A 22911-nucleotide genomic window follows, 5' to 3' on the forward strand; every position below is an offset into this window, starting at 1 on the left:
GTTCATCCACCCTTCAAAGAAACCTGACATGTACATTCCATTTCCCAGCAGTCAAAGTTTCCTTCCTAGCCCATGGTTTTTTCCTCTTCCTTCAAAAGTCACGTATGTGATGGAAGGCCAGTGCTCCATCTTGTTCACCTGTGCTGTGGCTTCCACAACCAGAGCACACATTTCCAGCTCCCTTTTCAAAACCCCGACGTAATACATTGTAATATATTTTAAGCCAACACTGAGGGTTCAGATCGCAGATACATGATTGACCCAAAGGGTCACCCACTAATCCTTGGATCTTGTTGGAAGAGGGGGGTACGTATCCCCCATAATAAACACATGGGGCCAAATAAAACATTTCATTGTACAGTGGTACCTCAGTTTACAAACTTAATCCGTTCTGGAAATCCGTTCTTAAACTGAAACTCCTTAAATTGGCAGACCCCTAGCTGGCTCCAGCCCACCGGCCGGCAGCCAGTCGAACTCCAGTCCTCGGTTCTGCATCAAAAAATGTGACTCGGAGCTTCAGAAGCCTTTCAGAAGCTGAGCATGCAAGCCAGCAGAAATAACAAAACTTCGCGACGGAAGGGCGGACAGAGGCAGATGTCAAGCATATTTACAAGCAGTTTATTCAGCATAGATCAGGACAAAGAAAACATGTCTGCTCTCTTTCATGTCCAAGAGCAAGAAGCATAAGGCAAAAGCTATACACAAACGGAAATTACCAGCAAGCTGTGCTGGAATGTAAACAGACATGTGACATACAACAGCTCCACACATTTGTTTAGGTGGAACGGAACATCAATATCCTAACACCAACCTGTGTGTGTGTGTGTGTGTGTGTACTCAAATGAGCAGGGGTTTGTGTGTGCCAAACTGGGTCTTTGACCCGGGTGAAAGAACCTAGTTTCGCCCCCGCTAAACCTCCACTGCCTTGTGGGATATCTTTGGAAGAAGAAAAGGCTAAGCAGTAAACCCTATGCGAATTTGGAGTTGAGTCCCTAAAACAATTGTATGGTGCCTTGTTCTCTTCCCTCTGGCAACTCCTGCGGCCAAGCTGGTGCCAAAAGTCTTCTTCTTTGGACCACATCAGCGTGGCCAAGAGGAGGGTCTTCTCATTTGGGTAACCCAGAACCTCCATAGCCACTGCCCAGGCTTGTGTCCCAGGAACGTGAGTGATACTGTGGTCTAAACAGGTCTAATCTGGGCTTGAAGCAAGATTAACGCCACACCCCATAGTCCTTTGACTGGACTAAACCATCCAGGGGTCCTTTACCTTTTTTTAACCCAGGGAGGTCACTTGGTGCTGTTAAACCAACGGTTTGTCTTCACCCCTGGAGGCACACTCCATTGTCTCTTCAAGCAGAGGGATAACAGCCACCACCATGGTATCATTTTGTGTGTTCATCCCCACATTGCACCTGTATTTAGGGATGTCACTAATCCAATACAGTGGTGCCTCGCAAGACGAAAAGAATCCGTTCCGCGAGTCTCTTCGTCTAGTGGTTTTTTCGTCTTGCGAAGCAAGCCCATTGACGGCTTAGCGTATTAGCGCTATTAGCGGTTTAGCAGCTTTTAGCGGCTTTTAGTGGCTTGGCTTAGCGGATAAGCGGATAAGCAGTTTAGCGGCTTAGAAAAAGGGGGGGAGGGGAAACAAACCCGCAGGAACTCGCAAGACATTTTCGTCTTGCGAAGCAAGCCCATAGGGAAATTCGTTTTGCGAAGCACCTCCAAAACGGAAAACTCTTTCGTCTAGCGAGTTTTCCGTCTTGCAAGGCATTCGTCTTGCGGGGCACCACTGTAATTGTGCAGCTTCCTGGAGACACTTTCCAGGAAAGTATGCCTTCCTGCTAGTGTTTTCCCCACCTCCATAGTCTTGCTCCATAGACTTCCTTGCAATAATACGCTGCTTGTGGCTTAATCCTCCCAGAGCACCCAGTTTCATTCAGGTCTGTTCCTTACACTCAGTCGCACATTACAGCAAGGCAGCCTTCTTGGGTGCAGGAGACAGAAAGGAAAAGAGGACAGAAAGGCTCATGGATTTAATCTGGAATACTTTTTCTACAGTGGAAAGAACACTCTTCAAAGAAACATCTCTACCAAAGGAGGTAAGAAAGCAATGGTTGGAAAAGAACAGGAAGCACAGGTGATTTTGGAAGAAGTATTAAATCTTTGTTGTGAGTTCTGGCTTAGAGGTCCTTTTGGGTTATCTTGGACATTTTCCAGGGACTGGGCAAAAGCATTTCAATCTAGTGACAAGCACATCCTTTGCCCCAGATTTAATCCCTGGCTCAGGCAACTGAAAGATCAGGCAGCAGGTAGAGAATGTAGCTTGAGGCTGCATCTAACATGCATAAGAATGGGGTGGTAGACTCCTGATTCAGGGTAGAAGGAACAGTTCCTCTTTTTTTGCAAATGCTTTTTATTGGGGTTTCATTTAATACAAACAAAATACAGTAAAATTCAACAGTCATTTACCCACATTCTCTCCCCACACTGCTGAGCATTGACTTCATTCCCTCCCTTCAACAGGTTTTCTTATGTCAGTTACTTCTCCACAGTTTCTTATTGTATCCAATCCTGTCTACATCGTAAGAATTCTTTCAGAGTCTTGCCAGTCTTCAAATTTCTACAGCTATTATTTATGTACTCCATAAATTTACTCCAATCTTTTTGGAATTTTGTTTCCTCCTGATTTTGGATCCTACCAGTCAGTTTTGCTAGTTCCACATAACCTTCGTCTGCCACTCCTCTGTTGTTGGTAATTTCCATTTTTGGGCTGCAAAGTTCTGGTAGAATGAACAGTTCCAATGCAGTTGCGGATCAAATTTATGAATGCTGTAAAAGATAAAATAGAGCGGAGACAGCAGGGAGAGCAAATTGCTTCTCCCAAATGGCTAGTTTTCTGCTTCTAGTTCTTCTTACTCAAGGGACCAATAAAAATGATCTCTTCCCTTGCAGTTTGATTTGTACAGTCCATTCTGCCACCTGATACAATGGTGCCCCGCAAGACGAATGCCTCACAAGACGGAAAACTCGCTAGACGAAAGAGTTTTCCGTTTTTTGAGTCGTTCTGCAAGACGAATTTCCCTATGGGATTGCTTCGCAAGACGGAACGTCTTGCAAGTTCTTGCGAGTTTTTTTCCTTTTTCTTAAAGCCGCTAAGCCGCTAATAGCCGCTAAGCCGCTAATAGCCGTGCTTCGCAAGACGAAAAAACCGCAAGACGAAGAGACTCACGGAACGGATTAATTTCGTCTTGCGAGGCACCACTGTAATGTTAAATATCCAACCTGGGCTGCTGTGAGATGCTGCCGGCCAGAGCGATCCAGCAGCCTGTCTCTTTCTAAGTTAGCTTCATGTTAGCCTGTTGTGATTGTCTAGGGGTGCTTTCAGACTGTCGCTGGTTTAGGGTAGGATCGGGCCTTTTGCAACAAGGAACATCCTGACTCATAGTTCAGTCTCTTAGAGACTGGTATGCAAGCAGTTTCTGACCTTTATTTGCCCCCTGTTCACACATGCATACACACACAAAGTAGGAGTAAAGCACAGCTTGCAGGCTGTTCGCCACCAAACCCCTTATTTGCTTACAGCCATATGAAATCTGCCTCCCTGCCCTTAGCTAGCAAAATATTAGTGGCCTGATCAGGAACAAGATTACCTGGGGGTAGCTGTGTGGTGGGTCATGGGAACTTGCCTTAACACCCTTGTACAGTGGTACCTCGGGTTACATACGCTTCAGGTTACATGTGCTTCAGGTTGCAGACTCCGCAAACCCAGAAATAGTACCTTGGGTTAAGAACTTTGCTTCAGGATGAGAACAGAAATCGTGCTCAGGCGGCGCGGCGGCAGCGGGAGGCCGCATTAGCTAAAGTGGTGCTTCAGGTTAAGAACAGTTTCAGGTTAAGAACGGACCTCCAGAACGGATTAAGTTTGTAACCAGAGGTACCACTGTACTACAGGGATGCGGGTGGCACTGTGGGTTAAACCACAGAGCCTAGGACTTACCAATCAGAAGGTCGGCGGTTCGAATCCCCGCGACGGGGAGAGCTCCCGTTGCTCGGTCCCTGCTCCTGCCCACCTAGCAGTTCGAAAGCACGTCAAAGTGCAAGTAGATAAATAGGTGCCGCTTTATAGCGGGAAGGTAAACAGTGTTTCCGTGCACTGCTCTGGTTCGCCAGAAGCGGCTTAGTCATGCTGGCCACATAACCTGGAAGCTGTACGCCGGCTCCCTCGGCCAATAAAGCAAGATGAGCGCTGCAACCCCAAAGTCGGTCACGACTGGACCTAATGGTCAGGGGTCCCTTTACCTTTACCTTACCACTGTACTTCAGCTTCCTGCAGACAACTTCTGATGCAAAAGGACAGCACTTACTACAGAACCCTCTTTGGCCTCTGGGCTGGCAATGTGGTAAAATAAAGTGCTCATCCCTCGTGGGAGGACGGATTAGTCTTGAGGGCTTCTAGTTGCTGACCCCTCTTTGGAAACATTCCTCCTGAGGTTGGGTTATCGGCAACAGAGAGGGTGTGTTTGTGGGCTTGGGACTTCTTCCTGTATGCATTCTTACTGTCATAACCTGGAAACAAACTAGGCAATTGTCCTGTCCGACCTTCCTCATTGTTCAGCTGTATTTTTAGTAACTCTTGTCAGGCCAGGCAAACCGGGAGAACAGGTGGAGTCTTCATTCTGTGCCAACAGCATCTGACACCTTGTGGATTGCGATGCCTCTCCTTGCAAACTTTGCATAAGAAATGCTCCTGTAATTTCCATGTTCCAGTGGTGGGTGGTTTACCGGTACTTGCAAATACAGCCTTTAATCATTTTATCTGCTGTCAGCTTGTGGTGCTTTGAACAGTTGGTTTATCCTTTTTAAATATATATATATATATATATATCAATATATCAATTGTTTTGTATTTTTATGTCTCATGAGCTGCTTTGTGAGGGTTTTATGCCATGAAAGGCAGCCTTAAAAATACTTCTATCTGTTCATGAGCCGGTCACTATTGTTTCTCAAGACGGAACTTCACCATCGCAAAGTTTTCAGCTTTTACTTAAAAGGAAAAAAGGGGGGAACATCTGGGCACTTTACAGTGGTACCTCAGGTTAAGAATTTTATTCGTTCTGGAGGTCCGTTCTTAACCTGAAACTGTTCTTAACCTGAGGTACCACTTTAGCTAATGGGGCCTCCCGCTGCCGCTCTGCCGCCGCCACACGATTTCGGTTCTCATCCTGAAGTAAAGTTCTTAACCTGAGGTACTACTTCTGGGTTAGCGGAGTCTGAAACCTGAAGCGTCTGTAACCCAAGGTACCACTGTATAGCAAACAGTAAAAAAAAACAACAACAACCACAAAGCAAGTGTGACAAGTCTTTGTGCAAAACTATAAAGTTGAAGGAATTAGTGGAAACCTGCATTAAATGTCTGGGTAAAAAACGGACAAATTCTGTAACCTGAAGCGTCTGTAACCTGAGGTACCACTGTACTTCCTACAAATACAGGTCTTCATCCTGCAGTGCTAAACTCTGGAACTCACTTCCACAGGAGACGGCCACGAATGTGGATGGCTTTCAAAGAGGATTAGACAAATTAGTGCAGGATGAGACTGTCATTGGCTGCTAAACCTGCTGGCTATGTTTTACCTCATTGCTAGAGGCAGTAATGCTTTGGAATACCAGTGGCTGGGAATCACAGGTGCGGAGACTGCTGTTGTGCTCAGACTCTGTTTTTGAGAATCCCACAAACATCTGGTTGGCCACTGCGAGAACAAGATCCAGAACTAGGCGGCTCACTTGTCTGCTCCAGCAAACTCTTCTCGTGCTCTTAAATGAAGAACGCTCTCCCCCCTCCCCCAGTTATTAAATAATTTTGTTAAGTAAATAATAATTATAATTTATTATTTATACCCCGCCCATCCGGCTGGGTTTCCCCAGCCACTCTGGGGGGCTTCCAACAGAATATTAAAATACAATAACCTATTAAACATTAAAAGCTTCCCTAAACAGGGCTGCCTTCAGATGTCTTCTAAAAGTCTGGTACAGTCTTTTGCGCTCCGCGGCGACCCAGAAGTAACAGAACACGTTACTTCCGGGTTTCGCCGCTCATGCATGCGCAGACACTCAAAATGACATCACGTGCATGTGCAGAAGCTGCAAATCGCGACCCACACAGACATGCGTTCTCTTCAGGATGTGAACTGGGCTCCGGAATGGATCCCGTTCGCATCCAGAGGTAACACTGTAGTTGTTTTTCTCTTTGACATCTGGTGGCAGGGCGTTCCACAGGGCGGGTGCCACTACCGAGAAGGCCCTCTGCCTGGTTCCCTGTAACTTGGCTTCTCGCAGCGAGGGAACCACCAGAAGGCCCTCGGCGCTGGACCTCAATGTCCGGGCTGAACGATGGGGGTGGTTACGTAGCAGTTAAGAGTCTCAAACAACGACCAGGGAGCCCTGGATTCAAATCTCCACTCAGCCATGGCATTCACGGGCCGACCTTTGCTGCTCATCTCACAGACCAGCCTACCTCGCAGGGTTATTGTGAGGGTAACATGAAGAGAACTATGTGTGCTACTTCATGCTTGGGGGAAAGGTGGGTGGGATTTAAAAAAATACACTAAACATGATTGACAAAGAGGAAAAACAAGCAAGGGCAGCTTTTCTGAGCCTTTACTGAGAAGCTAGACTGGCTCAAATTGTGTTTCTTCCAGAATTTTAAAAGGGGTGGGATGGAACCATTTCCCCTTTTGCATTTGGCCAGCAAGGTCGGCATGGTTTTCAAAAAAAATACTTTTTCCTTTTCAACCTGGGATAAGCAATTGTGAAAATCACAGGCTTCTGGTTTCTCTTAACTGCATACCCTTGTCAGAAACCATTCTTCCTTCAGAGCACAGCACCTCTTCTTCCCACAATCTACTGGTCTGAAAGTGTTTTGTGTGTAACAAGCAACTTGAAAACTGGAGTTAATTAGCACCTGCAAATGTTCCCTGATCTCGCCAACACTCCAGCTGATCCTCCTACCACACCTCCGCTCCTAAATGAAGCTTCTGTTGCCATGCACAGAGTTGCCACCTTTTTGTCTGACAGGGCTCCTCTATCTGTGCAGCACAAGGAAAATTCAACAGATGCAGCCTTTTCCTGGGCAATAGTAAGGGAGAGCTCTACCTGTTGAATGTTTGCCACCTATCAATCAGAACTACACCAGAAAGACCACAATCTTAACAGTCCCACCCTAACCATGTTGAGTCTAAACAACCTTTGCATTCAAAGAAGTAGTGCCTTTAGGAGCTGTAATAAACAATGCTTATTTGGATGTAAATCAGAGTTCAATGTTGCTTACTCGCAAGTAAGTGTGTGCAGGAGTGCTGCCTTGCCATTACTCCAAATGAATTTCCATTTCCATTACTCCCAAGAGTGTGCCTAAGGATTGCAGCTGTACGGCCCAATGCTACATGCATTACTGTATTACTCTCAGGACAAATACCACATAATACATTTAAGGCACATGGCTTCTATCAACAAATTATGGGAATTGTAGTTTGTTAAAGTCGCTGGGAACTCTTTCTCTCTTAGGGGTAAACTACAGTTCTAACCTAGGATGTGGGTGGCGCTGTGGGTTAAACCACAGAGCCTAGGGCTTGCTGATCAGAAGGTCGGCGATTCGAATCCCCGCGACGGGGTGAGCTCCCATTGCTCGGTCCCTGCTCCTGCCCACCTAGCAGTTCGAAAGCATGAAGTGCAAGTAGATAAATAGGTACTGCTCTGGCAGGAAGGTAAACAGCATTTCCATGCGCTGCTTTGGTTTGCCAGAAGCGGCTTAGTCATGCTGGCCACATGACCCGGAAGCTGTACGCCGGCTCCCTCGGCCAATAAAGCGAGATGAGCGCCACAACCCCAGAGTCGGCTACAACTGGACCTAACGGTCGGGGTCCCCTTTACCTTTACCTTACAGTTCTAACCACAACCCTATATCTATATAATCCAAACCTGCTTTCTTGGTAGTAAAGCCCACTGAAATCAATGGGGGTTAACATCTGAGTAAACATGGTAAAGATTTGCATCAAAGGTTTTGCAGCAAAACAAGAAACTTCTGCGATATGTTAAAAGACGAACAAATTATGCTATAAACATTTATAGACTATAGTCCACGTCATCAGACTTATAAAGTTTTGCTCTGAGTTATAAATATACATTGTTGTTGTTGTTGTTTAGTCGTTTAGTCGTGTCCGACTCTTTGTGACCCCATGGACCAGAGCACGCCAGGCACTCCTGTCTTCCACTGCCTCCCGCAGTTTGGTCAGCAGTGGCGTAGCGTGGGGGGTGCAGGGGGGCCGGCCGCACCGGGCGCAACATCTGGGGGTTAGGGTTAGGGATAGGGATAGGGTTAGGGGGCGCAAATCCAGGGTTAGGGGGCGCAAATTACTTGCCTTGCCCTGGGTGCTGACAACCCATGCTACGCCACAGTTGGTCAGACTCATGTTCGTAGCTTCAAGAACACTGTCCAACCATCTCGTCCTCTGTCGTCCCCTTCTCCTTGTGCCCTCCATCTTTCCCAACATCAGGGTCTTTTCCAGGGAGTCTTCTCTTCTCAAAGTATTGGAGCCTCAGCTTCACGATCTGTCCTTCCAGTGAGCACTCAGGGCTGATTTCCTTCAGAATGGATAAGTTTGATCTTCTTGCAGTCCATGGGACTCTCAAGAGTCTCCTCCAGAACCATAATTCAAAAGCATCCATTCTTCGGCGATCAGCCTTCTTGATGGTCCAGCTCTCACTTCCATAAATATGCATAGTATATATTTATTGGGACCAGTTGCTGCAAATTTGTTAAAGTTACCGGGAAGTATCGTTCTTTGAGGAGTGAGCTACAGTTCCTAAGGTTCTTGGGGCGGGTGTTTTAAATGTATCGTGAGTATGCAGCTTTATTTTGGACCTCTTTAACCTGACTTGTGAAATTTAAGCTCATGTACACGATTGCTGGGCACCAGCCTCCCCCCCCCCAATTAAAACATCGTGTTTTAATTGTAACCTGCCCTGGGACCTTCAGGTGAAGGCTGGGCAAAATAAAATAATAACTATAATTATTATTAACACCCCAGGATGACACTGTCCGTGCTCTGGAGTAGTCCTCAGATTACCCCTCCCCCAAGTCAAGGAAAAGCCTCAAACTCCATTTTTTTTACAATTTGTGCAAAAAAGAGGAAATTTGAGCATGCATTTCTTAGCCCTCTATGAGAAGCTACACACAGAGAGAAATCCTTCTACACAACTTTTTAATTTTTTTTAATTTTTTTGCATTTTTCAACAGTGTTATTTGCATTTAAAACATTTCCAACTTTTTGCACATCTGGGATTACTTGAATACCCGGACTTCCCCCCTCCCTCAGTTTCCAATATTTATCCGTTCTTTTTACTGCATCCAATTACATTCTTTCAAATTCACTTTTAATATTAACCTTGTTAATGTTTATAACAATCCTGCTGACGTCTTTAAACCTTCACAGCGATCTTGAAGGTGCACTATGAATTTTCCCCACCTTCTGCACAACTTTTTAAAGGCATTTTGCTAGCGGGCACCAACTCCATCTCAGGGGCCTAACCATCCCCTTTTGTCCAGTTCAGAGGGGAAGAATGGGTTCCTTTTTTCTTTTGCTTTTTTTGCGCGTGCACCGGCTTTAAGACCCAGCAGAAAAGGGAAGCAGGGAAGGGAGTGGGGGGGGGGGGGAGTGAGAAGGCACGGAGAATTGAGGAACTTGCGTGGAGCAGCTCGGCCGGGCAGCAGCAGCAGCAACAGCAGCCTGGCCACTTTTTGCGCACCTGGCAGAAGAGGTGGGGATCTAACCTGTTGCAGCCACCATGCGGGAGACGCTTTTCAAGGACAACTTCTGGGTGAGAGAGGAGAAAGCGTGAGAGCGTGTCCGGTCTCTGGAAGGAAAAGTTAGACACCCACCCCTCTCCTTTGAGGCTTAGTTATAAGGGGTTGGGGAGAGCGGGCGTTTGGATACCTGCAGCAAAGCTACACAGATGCAATGCGCAGACCCTGCGCCTCTAAGGGCGAATCTCTCGCCAGGTGCGCGGGTCCTCCTGGCGATGCAGCTGTTTGTGTGTCTGTGTGCGGTGGTGGAGGGGAAGCGCAGCTGGCGCAATTGCTCCCTCTGGGCAGCTCTTAAAGGCGCAAGGGCTGTTTGGGGATTCAAAACGGGAGGCGAGGTCCTACCTAGAGGCTGGTTTGCGTCCTGCGTTGCGCCTCGAGCGAAGCGTCTTGTCCCAGCCGGAAGGTTGTAGGCAATTTATCGCGGCTTAAAAGTTTTTTGTGCAGGTAAGAGCTAAGGAAATGGTCCTTGGTCCTAGAAATGCGTGCCACAGCGAATTTGTGCTGAGCTTTAGGGTGTTGCATATATACATAGAGTCACAGAATTGGAAGGGACCCTGAGGGTCGTCTAGAGACTCTAGACCAATCCCCTGAAATGCGTGAATTTGCCCCCTGCGAGGATCGAACCTGCAACCTTGGCATTATCGGCACCAGGCTGTAACCCGTGGGTTGGTTGTGTGTTTGGGCTGTGCGGGGTCTGGATTGAGCAGCGGCTGTTTCTGGCTGCAGCTGGTCCCTCCCTGTCCTTAAATGCTCTGCTGCCCTTCTGAGTCTCTTCCTTTTTCTGCCTGCCTCTTCCTGCTCATTCTCCAGGCTCTCAACAGAGAGGTGTGCTGGCCAGTGGCCCGTCCAGATGCTGACCCTGTTCTCACAGTGGCCAGCCAGTGGGAAGCCTGCATGGCAGACCTCAGTGCAACAAAATTCACAATTCCTGGCAACTAATATTAAGAGGCACAATGCCTTTGGAGCAAGAGGCAGAACTTAGCCATTTTTAGCCTTCTCCTCCATGAATTTGCCTAACCATCCACTGTTGGTGGCCACTGTTGCCTCTTGAGAGATAGCTTGGGAGCCATCGTGGTGTAGTGGTTAAGAGTGGTAGACTGGTAATCTGGTGAACCGGGTTCGATTCCCCGCTCCTCCACATGCAGCTACTGGGTGACCTTGGGCTAGTCACACTTCTCTGAATTCTCTCAGCCTCACTCACCTCACAGAGTGTTTGTTGTGGGGGAGGAAGGAAAAAGGAGATTGTTAGCTGCTTTGAGACTCCTTAAGGGGAGTGAAAGGGATGCAGGTGGCGCTGTGGGTTAAACCACAGACCCTAGGACTTGCTGATCAGAAGGTCGGCGGTTCGAATCCCTGCGACTGGTGAGCTCCCGTTGCTCGGTCCCTGCTCCTGCCAACCTAGCAGTTCGAAAGCACATCAAAGTGCAACTAGATAAATAGGTACCGCTCTGGCGGTAAGGTAAACTGCGTTTGCGTGTGCTGCTCTGGTTTGCCAGAAGCGGCTTAGTCATGCTGGCCACATGACCCGGAAGCTGTACGTTGGCTCCCTCGGCCTATAGAGTGAGATGAGCGCTGCAGCCCCAGAGTTGTCCACGACTGGACCTAATAGTCAGGGGTCCCTTTACCTTTATCTTTAAGGGGAGTGAAAGGCGGGATATCATGTCCAAACTCTTCTTGAGGGATTGAATTCCATGGTTTATTTAACTGTGTGCTGGGTGCAAAACGTCCTCTGGTCTGCCCTTGATCTTCCGACATTCAACTTCTTTGGATTTCTATGAGTTCCTCAGTTATGCAAGAGGGAGGAAAGCTATTCTCCATTCTGTTGCATGGGACCGTTCCCAAGTTCTAAAGTTATAGTGAGTGGGGAAAAAACGTATCTACTTTCTTCACACCATTCATAATTTTATAGACTCCTCTCATGTCTCCCCTGCCTTTTGCTCAGCTTTTAAAAAACCACCAAGTCCCAGATGTTGTAATCCTTCCTCATAGGGAAGTTGCTCCAGTCCCTTCTTGATCATTTCAGTTGCTGATTTTGGAATCTTTTTAAGCTCTACAATATCCATTTCGAGGCACAGTGACCAGAACTGTGGTTATATCATAGATTTGCATTTTATGTTCCTGCCCATTCATAAAAAAGGAGTTTTCTTATCTACAGCTGCTGCACATTGGCTTGGCACTTTATTTAAGGTGCCTGGTATGACCCCAAGGTCTCTTTTCTGGTCAGCCACCACTATTTCAGAGCTTGCTAGCATATATATCAAGTTAGAGGTGGTTTTTTTCTCTCCCTAATATGCGTCAGTTTACATTTGCTTATGCTGAATTTCATTTGCTATTTTAAAGCCCTTTCGGCTTGTTTTGAGAGATTTTTTGTGGAGCTCTTCACATTCCCTTTGTTCAGAATACCAGGATTTGGCCTTGGCTCCTCAGTTGTTGTAATGGTCATGAGAATGTGCAGAGTGCTTCCCTTGCACTGTCGAATTGTCCACAGATAGGCCAAAAGTTTCTATGATTAGTAATGAAGAGCCTCTCAGGTCACACAAGCTGGAATAGCGGTATATATCTTTTTTTTTTAATTAGTCAGTGCCAACCTCCTTCTCTGACTTGCAACTATTATCTTATCTGATAAATGCATTTCTGGAATGCAATAAATTTATGCAGTGAATACTGGCATTTTCCTTCTAGCAATCCTAATAGGAACAATTCTGTTCCGATTGTGTTCCATTTGCTTTAGAATCTTATTTCTCTCCCACTCTCTAAGCTGGTGTACCATAGTGACAAACAGTCTAATCCCAACCAAACAGCCGTTTGGTAGATCCTAAGTTATTGTCTAACTGGATTTTGGAGGGTTTTCTCTCTCTCTCCCTTATGAACTGATAATAATAATAATAAATAATAATTTATTATTTGTACCCCGCCCATCTGGCTGGGTTTCCCCAGCCACTCAGGGCAGCTTCTAACAAAGATTAAAAATACATTAAAATGTCAAACATTAAAAACTTCCCTGAACAGGGCTGCCTTCAGATGTCTTCTAAATATCAGGTGTCTTTGACATCTAGTGGAAGGGTGTTCCACAGGGCAGGTGCCACCACCAAGAAGGCCCTCTGCCTGGTTCCCTGTAGCTTTGCTTCTTGCAGTGAGGGAACCGCCAGAAGGCCCTCGGCACTGGACCTCAGTGTCCGGGCTGAATGATGGGGGTGGAGATGCACCTTTAGGTATACTCAACCACTTTCAGAATCATAGCTCTGTGAGGGGAATGGGGTGGTCTCAGCAGCCCAAACAAACCACAGTACAGTTTCCAGGATTTATGGGGAGGAAGTCATGACCATTTAAAGTGGGCTAATACTGCTATACAGTGGTACCTCAGGTTAAGTACTTAATTCGTTCTTAACCTGAAACTGTTCTTAACCTGAAGCACCACTTTAGCTAATGGGGGCCTCCCGCTGTCGCCGAAGCACAATTTCTGTTCTCATCCTGAAGCAAAGTTCTTAACCTGAAGCACTATTTCTGGGTTAGCGGAGTCTGTAACCTGAAGCGTATGTAACCTGAGGTACCACTGTAAATGTACAATGCAAGTGGCGCCTCAGTGGATTTACAAAGCCAGTAATGCAGAAAAGGATACAGACCAGAGGAACAGCGAAAGGTGAAGGACGCAGCAAGCAGACACACAAAAAAAGTCACTTGTACCATTTCACATCCTGCATATTTGTTGTTGTTTAGTCGTTTAGTCGTGTCCGACTCTTCGTGACCCCCTGGACCAGAGCACGCCAGGCACTTCTGTCTTCCACTGCCTCCCGCAGTTTGGTCAAACTCATGTTTGTAGCTTCGAGAACACTGTCCCACCATCTCGTCCTCTGTCATCCCCTTCTCCTTGTGCCCTCCATCTTTCCCAACATCAGGGTCTTCTCCAGGGAGCCTTCTCCTCTCATGAGGTGGCCAAAGTACTGGAGCCTCAGCTTCACAATCTGTCCTTCCAGTGAGCACTCAGGGCTGATTTCCTTCAGAACGGAGAGGTTTGATCTTCTTGCAGTCCATGGGACTCTCAAGAGTCTCCTCCAGCACCAGAATTCAAAAGCATCAATTCTTCGGCGATCAGCCTTCTTTATGGTCCAGCTCTCACTTCCATACATCAAAGACAGACAATGGACCTTGTCGCCCAGAGTTTAGGATCACACAGCGGGAGAGAACCTCTTGAAGGCCAACCATCCGGACTCTCTGCTGAAACCAATCCCTCTTCCCAGGGAACTCTGGGAATTATGCTTCTGGGAGGGGAACAGCTTTCAACTTGTGCTGCTTTCAATTTGCAGCACCCTTTACAAAACTCCAGTTCGCAGGATTCTCTGGAAGAAGCAGGAACTGGTAAAAATGGCCAGAAACATCGGGGGGGGGGGGCAGCTGCCAAATGTGGGTCCTTGGGGGTACATGCTCTGTATATCCTCAAGTGCTTTGAGGGGGCTTGCATTTCACTTCCTACTGTTGCGACCTTCATTGCCCTGCCCCCAACGTCTTGGCCTGCCACGTCAGGTGTGAAGCAATTCTCAGAAAAGGACCGACTGGAGAGATGGTCGGCTGGAACCTGCCCTACCTGGCCGTTGCTCCGCCCCCCAGCCAGGGGGCGGGGCTACAGTCAGCAAGCAAAGGGGGTATCACCCAGGCACAGGTCACAAACCCCACCCCCTGCTTCGATGAGTGAGCTGTCATTCTCCCGGCCTTACCCAGAGATGCCTGGAATTGAACCTGGAGTCTTCTCCATGCAGAACAGACTGAGCTACAGCCCTAACTAACATTTCTCATCTGCAAGGAGTACCATATTTTTTGCTCTATAGGACGCACTTTTTCCCCTCCAAAAATGAAGGGGAAATGTGTGTGCGTCCTATGGAGCGAATGCAGGGGGGAGGCAGGCAGGAAAAGCCCCCAAAAGCCGCACACAAGCTCTGTGCGGCTCTTGCAGGCTTTTCCCCAGGAGGGAGAAGGGACTGACGTGGCCAGTCAGTCCCTCCTTGTAGAAAAGCCCACAGGAGCCGCATGCTCCTTAAAGGGTGTGCGGCTCCTGTGGGATTTTGCGGGAGGTGGGGGTATTGCCACAGCTGCGTGCAGCCTCTCCCTGCTGGAGAGGTTTCGTGCAGCTATGACAGAAGCCAAGACAGCGAGCAGGATGTGTCCCGCTCACTGTCTTGGCTTCTTTGCTCATTGGGGCTGGGGGGGGGGAACCCAGGCTTCCCCTGCAGCCCTGAGAAGCTCACGGAGCAGCGGGAAGGCTGTGCGCCTTTCTGCTGCTCCCCGACCTGCTCTTTGGGGCTGGTGGTGGGTTTCCCCCCACCAGCCCCAAAGAGCAGGTCGAAAGGAACCCGAAGCCTCCGGAGCGTGCTCCAGAGGCTTCGGGATGCCTTCACTGAAGCCTGGAGAGTGAGAGGGGTCGGTGTGCACCGACCCCTCTCGCTCTCCAGGCTTCCAAGGTAGCCGCCTGAAGGCGACTGAACGCACCTTGAACGGCACCTTGTTTTAGAGGGGGAGAACAAGGGGGAAAAAATCTCCCCCTCTCTGTGCAGCGCCTCCTGCCGCTTCGCTGAAGGGGCGCTGGGCAGAGAGGGAGAATTTTTTTTTCTTGTTCTCCCCCTCTAAAACAAGGTGCGTCCTATGGTCGGGTGTGTCCTATAGAGCGAAAAATACGGTAGTTCAGCAGCTTCTCTTAATCTCCTAGTCCAGCCTTTGCTAACATGGCACTCTCCAGAAGTGACTACAACTCTCAGCAGCCCATGTCACACCCTCTAAATTCTAAATATGCCCAATGGAGCCCAAAAGTTTGGGGACACCCCCCCCCCCGCTCTATTGCATACCTCGCTCCTTGCTGCCCCTGCTCCCCAGAGCTCCCCGAGACTTGAACCCATGACCCATGAGATTAAGATTCCTGCATGGCCGGGGGTTGGACTAGATGACCCTCGGGGTCCCTTCCGACGTTACAATTTTATGATTTCAACACAACACGAAGAGGCTGCCTCTCTTCGCAACCGCTCCCACTTTTGCCTCCTTTTCACCTCTTTCCATTTCCTCCTGTCACTTTGCCTTTTCAGGCTGAAAACCCATGGGAAGAATTTGTTCCTTTTGCAAATGCACTTACCGTACAGCACCTACTGACTGAGGCGGGTTAAAAATAACAAACGCTGTGGCACTCGTGCTAATAGCAGATGCAGGTGGTGACAGCTGACAGAAATGGAAACAAGAGGCAGATATCAACATGCTTGGCATGTGCGTGTGTGAGAGAAAGAGGAGGAAACCCTGGTTTGCAAAAATATGAAGGAAGTATTTAGGAAAGAGAAAGAAAAACCCCACATTTCAGACTGAGAAGAGGGGCAGTGCCCTTCCCGTCAGGGGGGCAGATACAGTTCACCATTATATTAGGAAGTGACTTGCGAGGTTTGGGGGGAAACCCAAGTGCCTCGTTGCTTAAAAATGGAACTAGAGGACATCTCAGCAAATGCATAATTGCAACCATGCCGGTGGGTTAAACCACAGAGCCTAGGACTTGCCGATCAGAAGGTCGGCGGTTCGAATCCCCGCAACGGGGTAAGCTCCCGTTTCTTGGTCCCTGCTCCTGCCAACCTAGCAGTTCGAAAGCACGCAGTGCAAGTAGATGAATAGGTACCACTCCGGCAGGAAGGTAAACGGCGTTTCCGTGTGCTGCTCTGCTTCACCAGAAGTGGCTTAGTCATGCTGGCCACATGACCCGGAAGCTGTACGCTGGCTCCCTCGGCCAGTAAAGTGAGATGAGCGCCGCAACCCCAGAGTCAGCCACGACTGGACCTAATGGTCAGGGGTCCCTTTACCTTTACCTTTTATCTGTTGAGAGGAGGGATGGTCCAGGATCTTTGGCCGTTTGAGGTAAACCAGGAAATGGCCCCTGCATTCCTCCCATATGCCGCAACTGTCCCGTTTTGAGCGAGACATCCCCAATTGGCAGAAGCCACCCCAACCTATATTGTTTTTATTTATGTTTCTGATACAATTCCATTTCAAAGAGATAAACAGAAATGACGCAAGAAGCAAAAGAACGACTCTGAAATAGAAAAAAATAAAATAACAATGTTAGGATATCCAAAAGAACGAACAGAAAACCAGAAAGCATTCCTCAGCTGAGCTTCCCATCCTCTCCTTCCTTTTGTCTTTCTCATGTTTTCTTGGTTCGCCCCGTCTGTTGCAACTACTTATCACAAGAGACTAGGGCCCTGTGGGACTTGACATCTTTCCTCAGGGCCTGCAAGACAGAGCTGTTCCGCCTGGCCTTTGGTTTGGACTCAGTCTGACCCTTATGTTTCCCTCCCCTTATGGTTTTGATCTATGGGCTATTATTAAAATGAGGCTGCATTTTAAATTCCATTTTAACCTGTATCTTAAATTGGTCCCCCCCCCCCTATTATTTTTTTACTGTAATTTTACTGGTGTTAGCTGCCCTGAGCGCGGGGAGGGCGGGGTATAAATAAATTTTATTATTTATTTATTTATTTATTTATTTTCTTATATAAACTTTAGTTAATTCCTACTCTGCTGAAGAAGCCCCTGGAGGTGACCTGGGGAAACAGCACTCAAGGATTGCCCTGTCTTTCTGGATTTGCCGCCCCTCCAGGCTGTCCCCAGCCTGCCGCCCAAGGCAGCTGCCTCAGCCAGGGTAATGGGTGGACCGGCTCTGGTTGAGAGAAAAGCTGTGTTTGAGGAGGTGCCTGTTTGAGGAATCCATGGGTTTCATTGACAGATTGGTGACTACCTGTTGAGCAACCGTTTCCTGCCCTGCTGCCCTGCATACGTTTATTATCTCTGCATTGCCAAGTTTACAGCTTTATTGCCCATTATTCTTGCCTGCAAAGGGTCACTGTGCTTCTGTGAATTGCAGCTGAATTGTCATGGCCTGCCCTTTTACACTTGTTCATCCCGCCCAGAGTAGCTGGGGAAACCCAGCCAGATAGGCAGGGTACAAATAATAAATTACAGTGGTACCTTGGGTTAAGTACTTAATTCGTTCTGGAGGTCCGTACTTAACCTGAAACTGCTCTTAACCTGAAGCACCACTTTAGCTAATGGGGCCTCCCGCTGCTGCTGCCCTGCCGGAGCACGATTTCTGTTCTCATCCTGAAGCAAAGTTCTTAACCTGAAGCACTATTTCTGGGTTAGCAGAGTCTGTAACCTGAAGTGTATGTAACCTGAAGCGTATGTAACCCAAGGTACCACTGTATTATTATTATTATTATTATCCGCCCTCCTGCCTGCCGGGTTTGTAAGTGGTGTTCCTGCAACTGAGGACTGTGCCTTCGACCTGTGATTTGGATTTGATAATCCTGCTTTATCACTACCGGAAGGAGTTTCAAAGCAGCTAACCTTCTCCTTTCCCTTCCTCCCCCACAACAAACACTCTGTGAGGTGAGTGGGGCTGAGAGACTTCAGAGAAGTGTGACTGGCAGCTGCATGTGGAGGAGCGGGGAAGCGAACCCGGTTCCCCAGATTACGAGTCTACCGCTCTTAACCACTACACAGGACAGCAGCCCATGAAGCTTTACGCCGTGATAAATGAGTTTAGTTTTCAATGCATGTTATGTAGTGAAGTTTCACCCTGGGCCAGCAGGGGGGATACTGTAGATATTTTTCACTCAGGTCTGTAGATAGTTTTCACTCAGGTCCACGTCAGTTATTTTAGGCGGGAAACTCTGGGTGTTGTTGCTACAATGTTGACAGCCGGCTGTCTATAAAAGCAGGCCGGCTGAGCTGCTTGCTAGTCAGTTCTATTCCAGCTTACAAAATAAAGAGCTGCTTTGGAGAAATCGCTGTGTCGTCTGCTATGTCAACCCACAACTTAACCAGCAGCCGGCGACTACATTGCTTTCTTCCCTTCGCCCTTTTGAAACGGCGCCTGTCACTTCCTCCTTCCTCGCCAACTTCTCCCTGTCTCTCTTTGCCTTGCAAAAATGGTGCTTGTGAAAGTGCAACTGGAGGTTTGCTCTCTGAAAGTGGGACTTTGGGACGCAGCAAGATGGTGGGCGAGCGGTTGCTCTTGTTTATTGCTGTTGCAGCTGGTGTGTTAATCGGCTTTTAAACCGCTGTCTTGAGGCGATTTGCACATAAAACAACTTGAAATGCCAAAACAACAGGTTAGCATACTGTTACATTGACGGTCACTTCTTGGATACAAAGGCAAGGAGGGTTGTTGGGCTACAACTCCCAACATCCCTGACCACTGGGATGATGGGAGTTGTAGTCCCACAACAACTGGGGACACAAAGTTGAGAAAGGCTGCCTTTGTTGTTGTTTAGTCGTGTCCGACTCTTCGTGACCCCCTGGACCAGAGCACGCCAGGCACTCCTGTCTTCCTTTTTTTTTTTTTTAAATACATATTTATTAAAGTTTTTTGAATACAAATGCATAAATAATAAACAACATTACTTATTACATAACATAATTTCGTCACTTCTTTGGACTCCCTCACATCTCCCGCTCCCACTTACATCGTTACAAAAAAAAAAAAAATTTCCAAGCAAATTACCCACTTGTTTACAATCTTATCTCCGTTCATTTAAATAAAATCTAGCAATTTTCCAGAAAGTTTATATTTTCCTTAATCTCACTTATCGTCAAATTCAGATCTAATTCAGTGGTGGGCAGTTATTTATGATCTAGCATCCTTCTTAACATTCAACCAGATTACAATATTTCTGTAAATAAATCTTGAATTTCCTCCAGTCCTCCTCAACCCTCTCCTCTCCCAGGTCTCGGATTCTACCAGTCATCTCGGCCAGTTGCATATAGTCCATCAGCTGCATCTGCCACTCTTCCAGTGTGGGTAGATCTTGAGTTTTCCAATTCTTAGCGATGAGTATCCTTGCTGCCGTTGTTGCATACATAAAAAATGTTCGGTCCTTCTTTAACACCTTCTGGCCGACAATACCCAGAAGGAAGGCCTCTGGTTTCCTAGTAAAGGTATACTTAAATACCTTTTTCAACTCATTATATATCATTTCCCAGAAGGCCTTCACTTTAGGGCAGGTCCACCAGAGGTGACAGGCACTCCTGTCTTCCACTGCCTCCCGCAGTTTGGTCAAACTCATGCTGGTAGCTTCGAGAACACTGTCCAACCACTCATCCTCTGTCGTCCCCTTCTCCTTGTGCCCTCCATCTTTCCCAACATCAGGGTCTTTTCCAGGGAGTCTTCTCTTCTCAAAGTATTGGAGCTTCAGCTTCAGGATCTGTCCTTCCAGTGAGCACTCAGGGCTGATTTCCTTCAGAATGGATAGGTTTGATCTTCTTGCAGTCCATGGGACTCTCAAGAGTCTCCTCCAGCACCATAATTCAAAAGCATCCATTCTTCGGCGACCAGCCTTCTTTATGGTCCTCTCTCCCTGTAAACCAAGCTGGACCCTGAGATCATCTTCTGAAGCCCTTCTTTGTGTGCCTCCTCTGTGAGAGGTCCGGAGGGTGGCAACACAAAAACAGGCCTTTTCTGCACTGGCTCCCCATTTGTGGAATGCTCTCCCTAGGGAGGTTCAGCTGCCACACCCATTATACCCCTTTAGGCGCCAGGCAAACATTCCTCTTTAACCAGGCTTTTGGCTGATTCACACCCAGTGCCCTTTTAAAACGTGTTGTGGGCGGGGGGCGGGGGGGGGACGGACTACTGGGTTGCTCTTGTTTTTGTTCTTATTATTTATTTTGTGTTTTATATTGTGATTTTACGTTGTGAACTGGGACCTGCGGGTATAGGGCAGTATACAAATTTTTAATCATAATCATAATTAATAATATTGTTTGAGTTATAGCCCTCCTTGGGGAAGAAAGAGAGCAGCTTTTGGACTGAGGCCACTTCTCAATGAATGATTAGAAGACAAACAGGGTTCCTGGTCTGTATTAACAGAAGCTAGATAATGGAGTTAACAATAAATACTAATAATAAATTTTTATTTATACCCTGCCCTTCCCAGTTCAGAAAACTGGGCTCAGGGCGGCTAACAACAAATTTAAAACACTTAATTGATGCAACAAAAAACAGCATAAAATACAGTATAAAACGTGAATAACAATAAATTCAGAATTAAAAAATCAATTTAGGGGGAAAATCCATCCAATAAACATTAGATGACCACCAGGGCTAGCTGGCTAAATTAGTCCTATTTGGGCCAGCGAGGAGACCAGGGGAGAATTAGCTGAGGGATCCCAGAGCGGGTAATCTTCATAAAAAGGGGAGGGGAGGGGAAGAAGGGGAATGAAAGATCAGGCTAAGTTCAAATTAGCCTGGACTGTGATAGAAAAGTCACTGGAAAGGAAAATGAAAGTAAGAAAACAGGATACGGGGTCAAGTCTGGATTGTTTAATGTGCTAATGTGAAGCTGCTCTGTGTGCAGAAGTCAGGAGGAGAAGTGGGAAAGCTGGCAAAGTAGCACCCTGCTTGTGGTTAACGCTTAGCTGGAATGAAATATTCAACGCAGCAATAGAGAAATTAAAATAGTAATTTATTTGTCAGACAAATAAATATGAGGCACAGTGGTATATGGTTACCAAGCTCTGGCCTGGCCTCTTGCCATTCTGGCCAGCACTTATATTTCCTTAATCCAGCCCCCTTGCTCCTCCTGTGGCTGCCTCTGTCCAATCAGCCTGGTTGAAATTCCTATTGGTTGTTTGCTAGAACCAATCACAAAAGATACACCCATTTCCTTTTGCCCTATTATGGGAATCAAAAAAGCTATATATTCTTCTATCTATAAATGACAAATAAGTAGTAATATATCTTACATGTGTCTCAACAAGGAATCTTAATTACCAGCTCACCTCTTGCCCTCCTTGCCCTATTGCCTTCCAAAACAGATGATTAATCTTGAATTTTTATCTTAAACATATGTCAAGGATTTTGAGTTCACATCAGCATGGAGAGATCTCCTTCATTTGAAGGTTTCTAAACAAAAGGCCTGACAACCATATATCAGGAGTGCTCGATGGCGTCTCCTGTCTGGCAAGGGGGGGCTGGTGGCTGACTTAATTTCAGGATAGTTACAACTCTTACAACTATATGAAATAAGAATCTAGCATTTCTTAAATCCTTTGCATAATTATATTTAAACTAATATATTTAATACATAAATAACCTTTTAAAAGGAAAAGAAATCTTAAAAGGATCTTAGTTTAAGAAAGAAACAGCTTTAGAAAAGACTTCCCAAAAATGCTCTCTTTCTTTCTGCCAGCTCTTCTTCTCTTGTTTCTCAGCCTCAAAAATAGAAAGAAAGAAAACCTATTTTCTCCAGCCAAGCCAGTTGTCTTCTTCACTGCTCTTGACCTTCTTAACCTTAGGAAGAAGATATGGCTCATTTTACTATTTATCCACCCTTAATTTGTAGGGTCAGTGTAACCTTGGCTCTCAGCCTGTAATTCCCTTTTTACGACTTTGAGAATTGTTTTCTGCTATAAATCAGGGGGGGCCCTTGTCTAGGAGTAAAAACATTTTGCCAAGATTCTTAGGCAGCTGGTCTTCTGCCTGGCATAAAACATTTGAAGATATTTAAGCTCATTTTTAAAATACAAGCCCTGATTAAACATATAAGCTTTAATAAAAATGCAAGCTTATGATTAGATGCCTCAGCAACACTTTAATATGTGTAGAGCAGTGAAAACAAAACCCTGGCCCTGTCAGAGGATTCTGCACAGAGTTCAATGCAGGCGGGCAATTTCTGCTGCAATCCTTGCCCACCCCAAATATTTTTAAACTGCATCTTAACAACAGCAAAGAAATGTAAGAAAAGTTGGTTTTAGAGAAAGGGCAAGTTGTCACAGTTGCCCATAAAGATGTATGGTAAAGGGTAAAGGGGACCCCTGACCATTAAGTCCAGTCGTGACCGACTCTGGGGTTGCAGCGCTCATCTTGCTTTATTGGCCGAGAGAGCCGGCGTACAGCTTCCAGGTCATGTGGCCAGCATGACTAAGCTGCTTCTCGCTAACCAGAGCAGCGCACGGAAATGCTGTTTACCTTCCCGCCGGAGTGGTACCTATTCATCTACTTGCACTGCGTGCTTTCGAACTGCTAGGTTGGCAGG

General features: G+C 46.9%; 1 protein-coding gene across 2 annotated transcripts in view; it reads left to right on the forward strand.

Moving 5' to 3' along the window:
* Positions 1-1947: 1947 nt before the first annotated feature.
* The window catches only part of PSTPIP2 (proline-serine-threonine phosphatase interacting protein 2), a 67872-nt gene continuing 46908 nt past the window's right edge, over positions 1948-22911 (forward strand). The window contains exon 1 of one of the 2 annotated variants that reach the window (XM_079995058.1): positions 1948-2099. In XM_079995058.1, the coding sequence (XP_079851184.1) occupies positions 2028-2099 (72 nt within the window). In that variant the 5' untranslated portion in view covers positions 1948-2027. Of the gene's footprint in view, positions 2100-9695; positions 9871-22911 lie in introns of those variants that run through there. The other variant, XM_079995059.1, reaches the window with a different exon arrangement.

This window comes from Podarcis cretensis (genome assembly GCF_951804945.1).
Source record: "Podarcis cretensis genome assembly, chromosome: 11".
Lineage (NCBI taxonomy): Eukaryota > Metazoa > Chordata > Lepidosauria > Squamata > Lacertidae > Podarcis > Podarcis cretensis.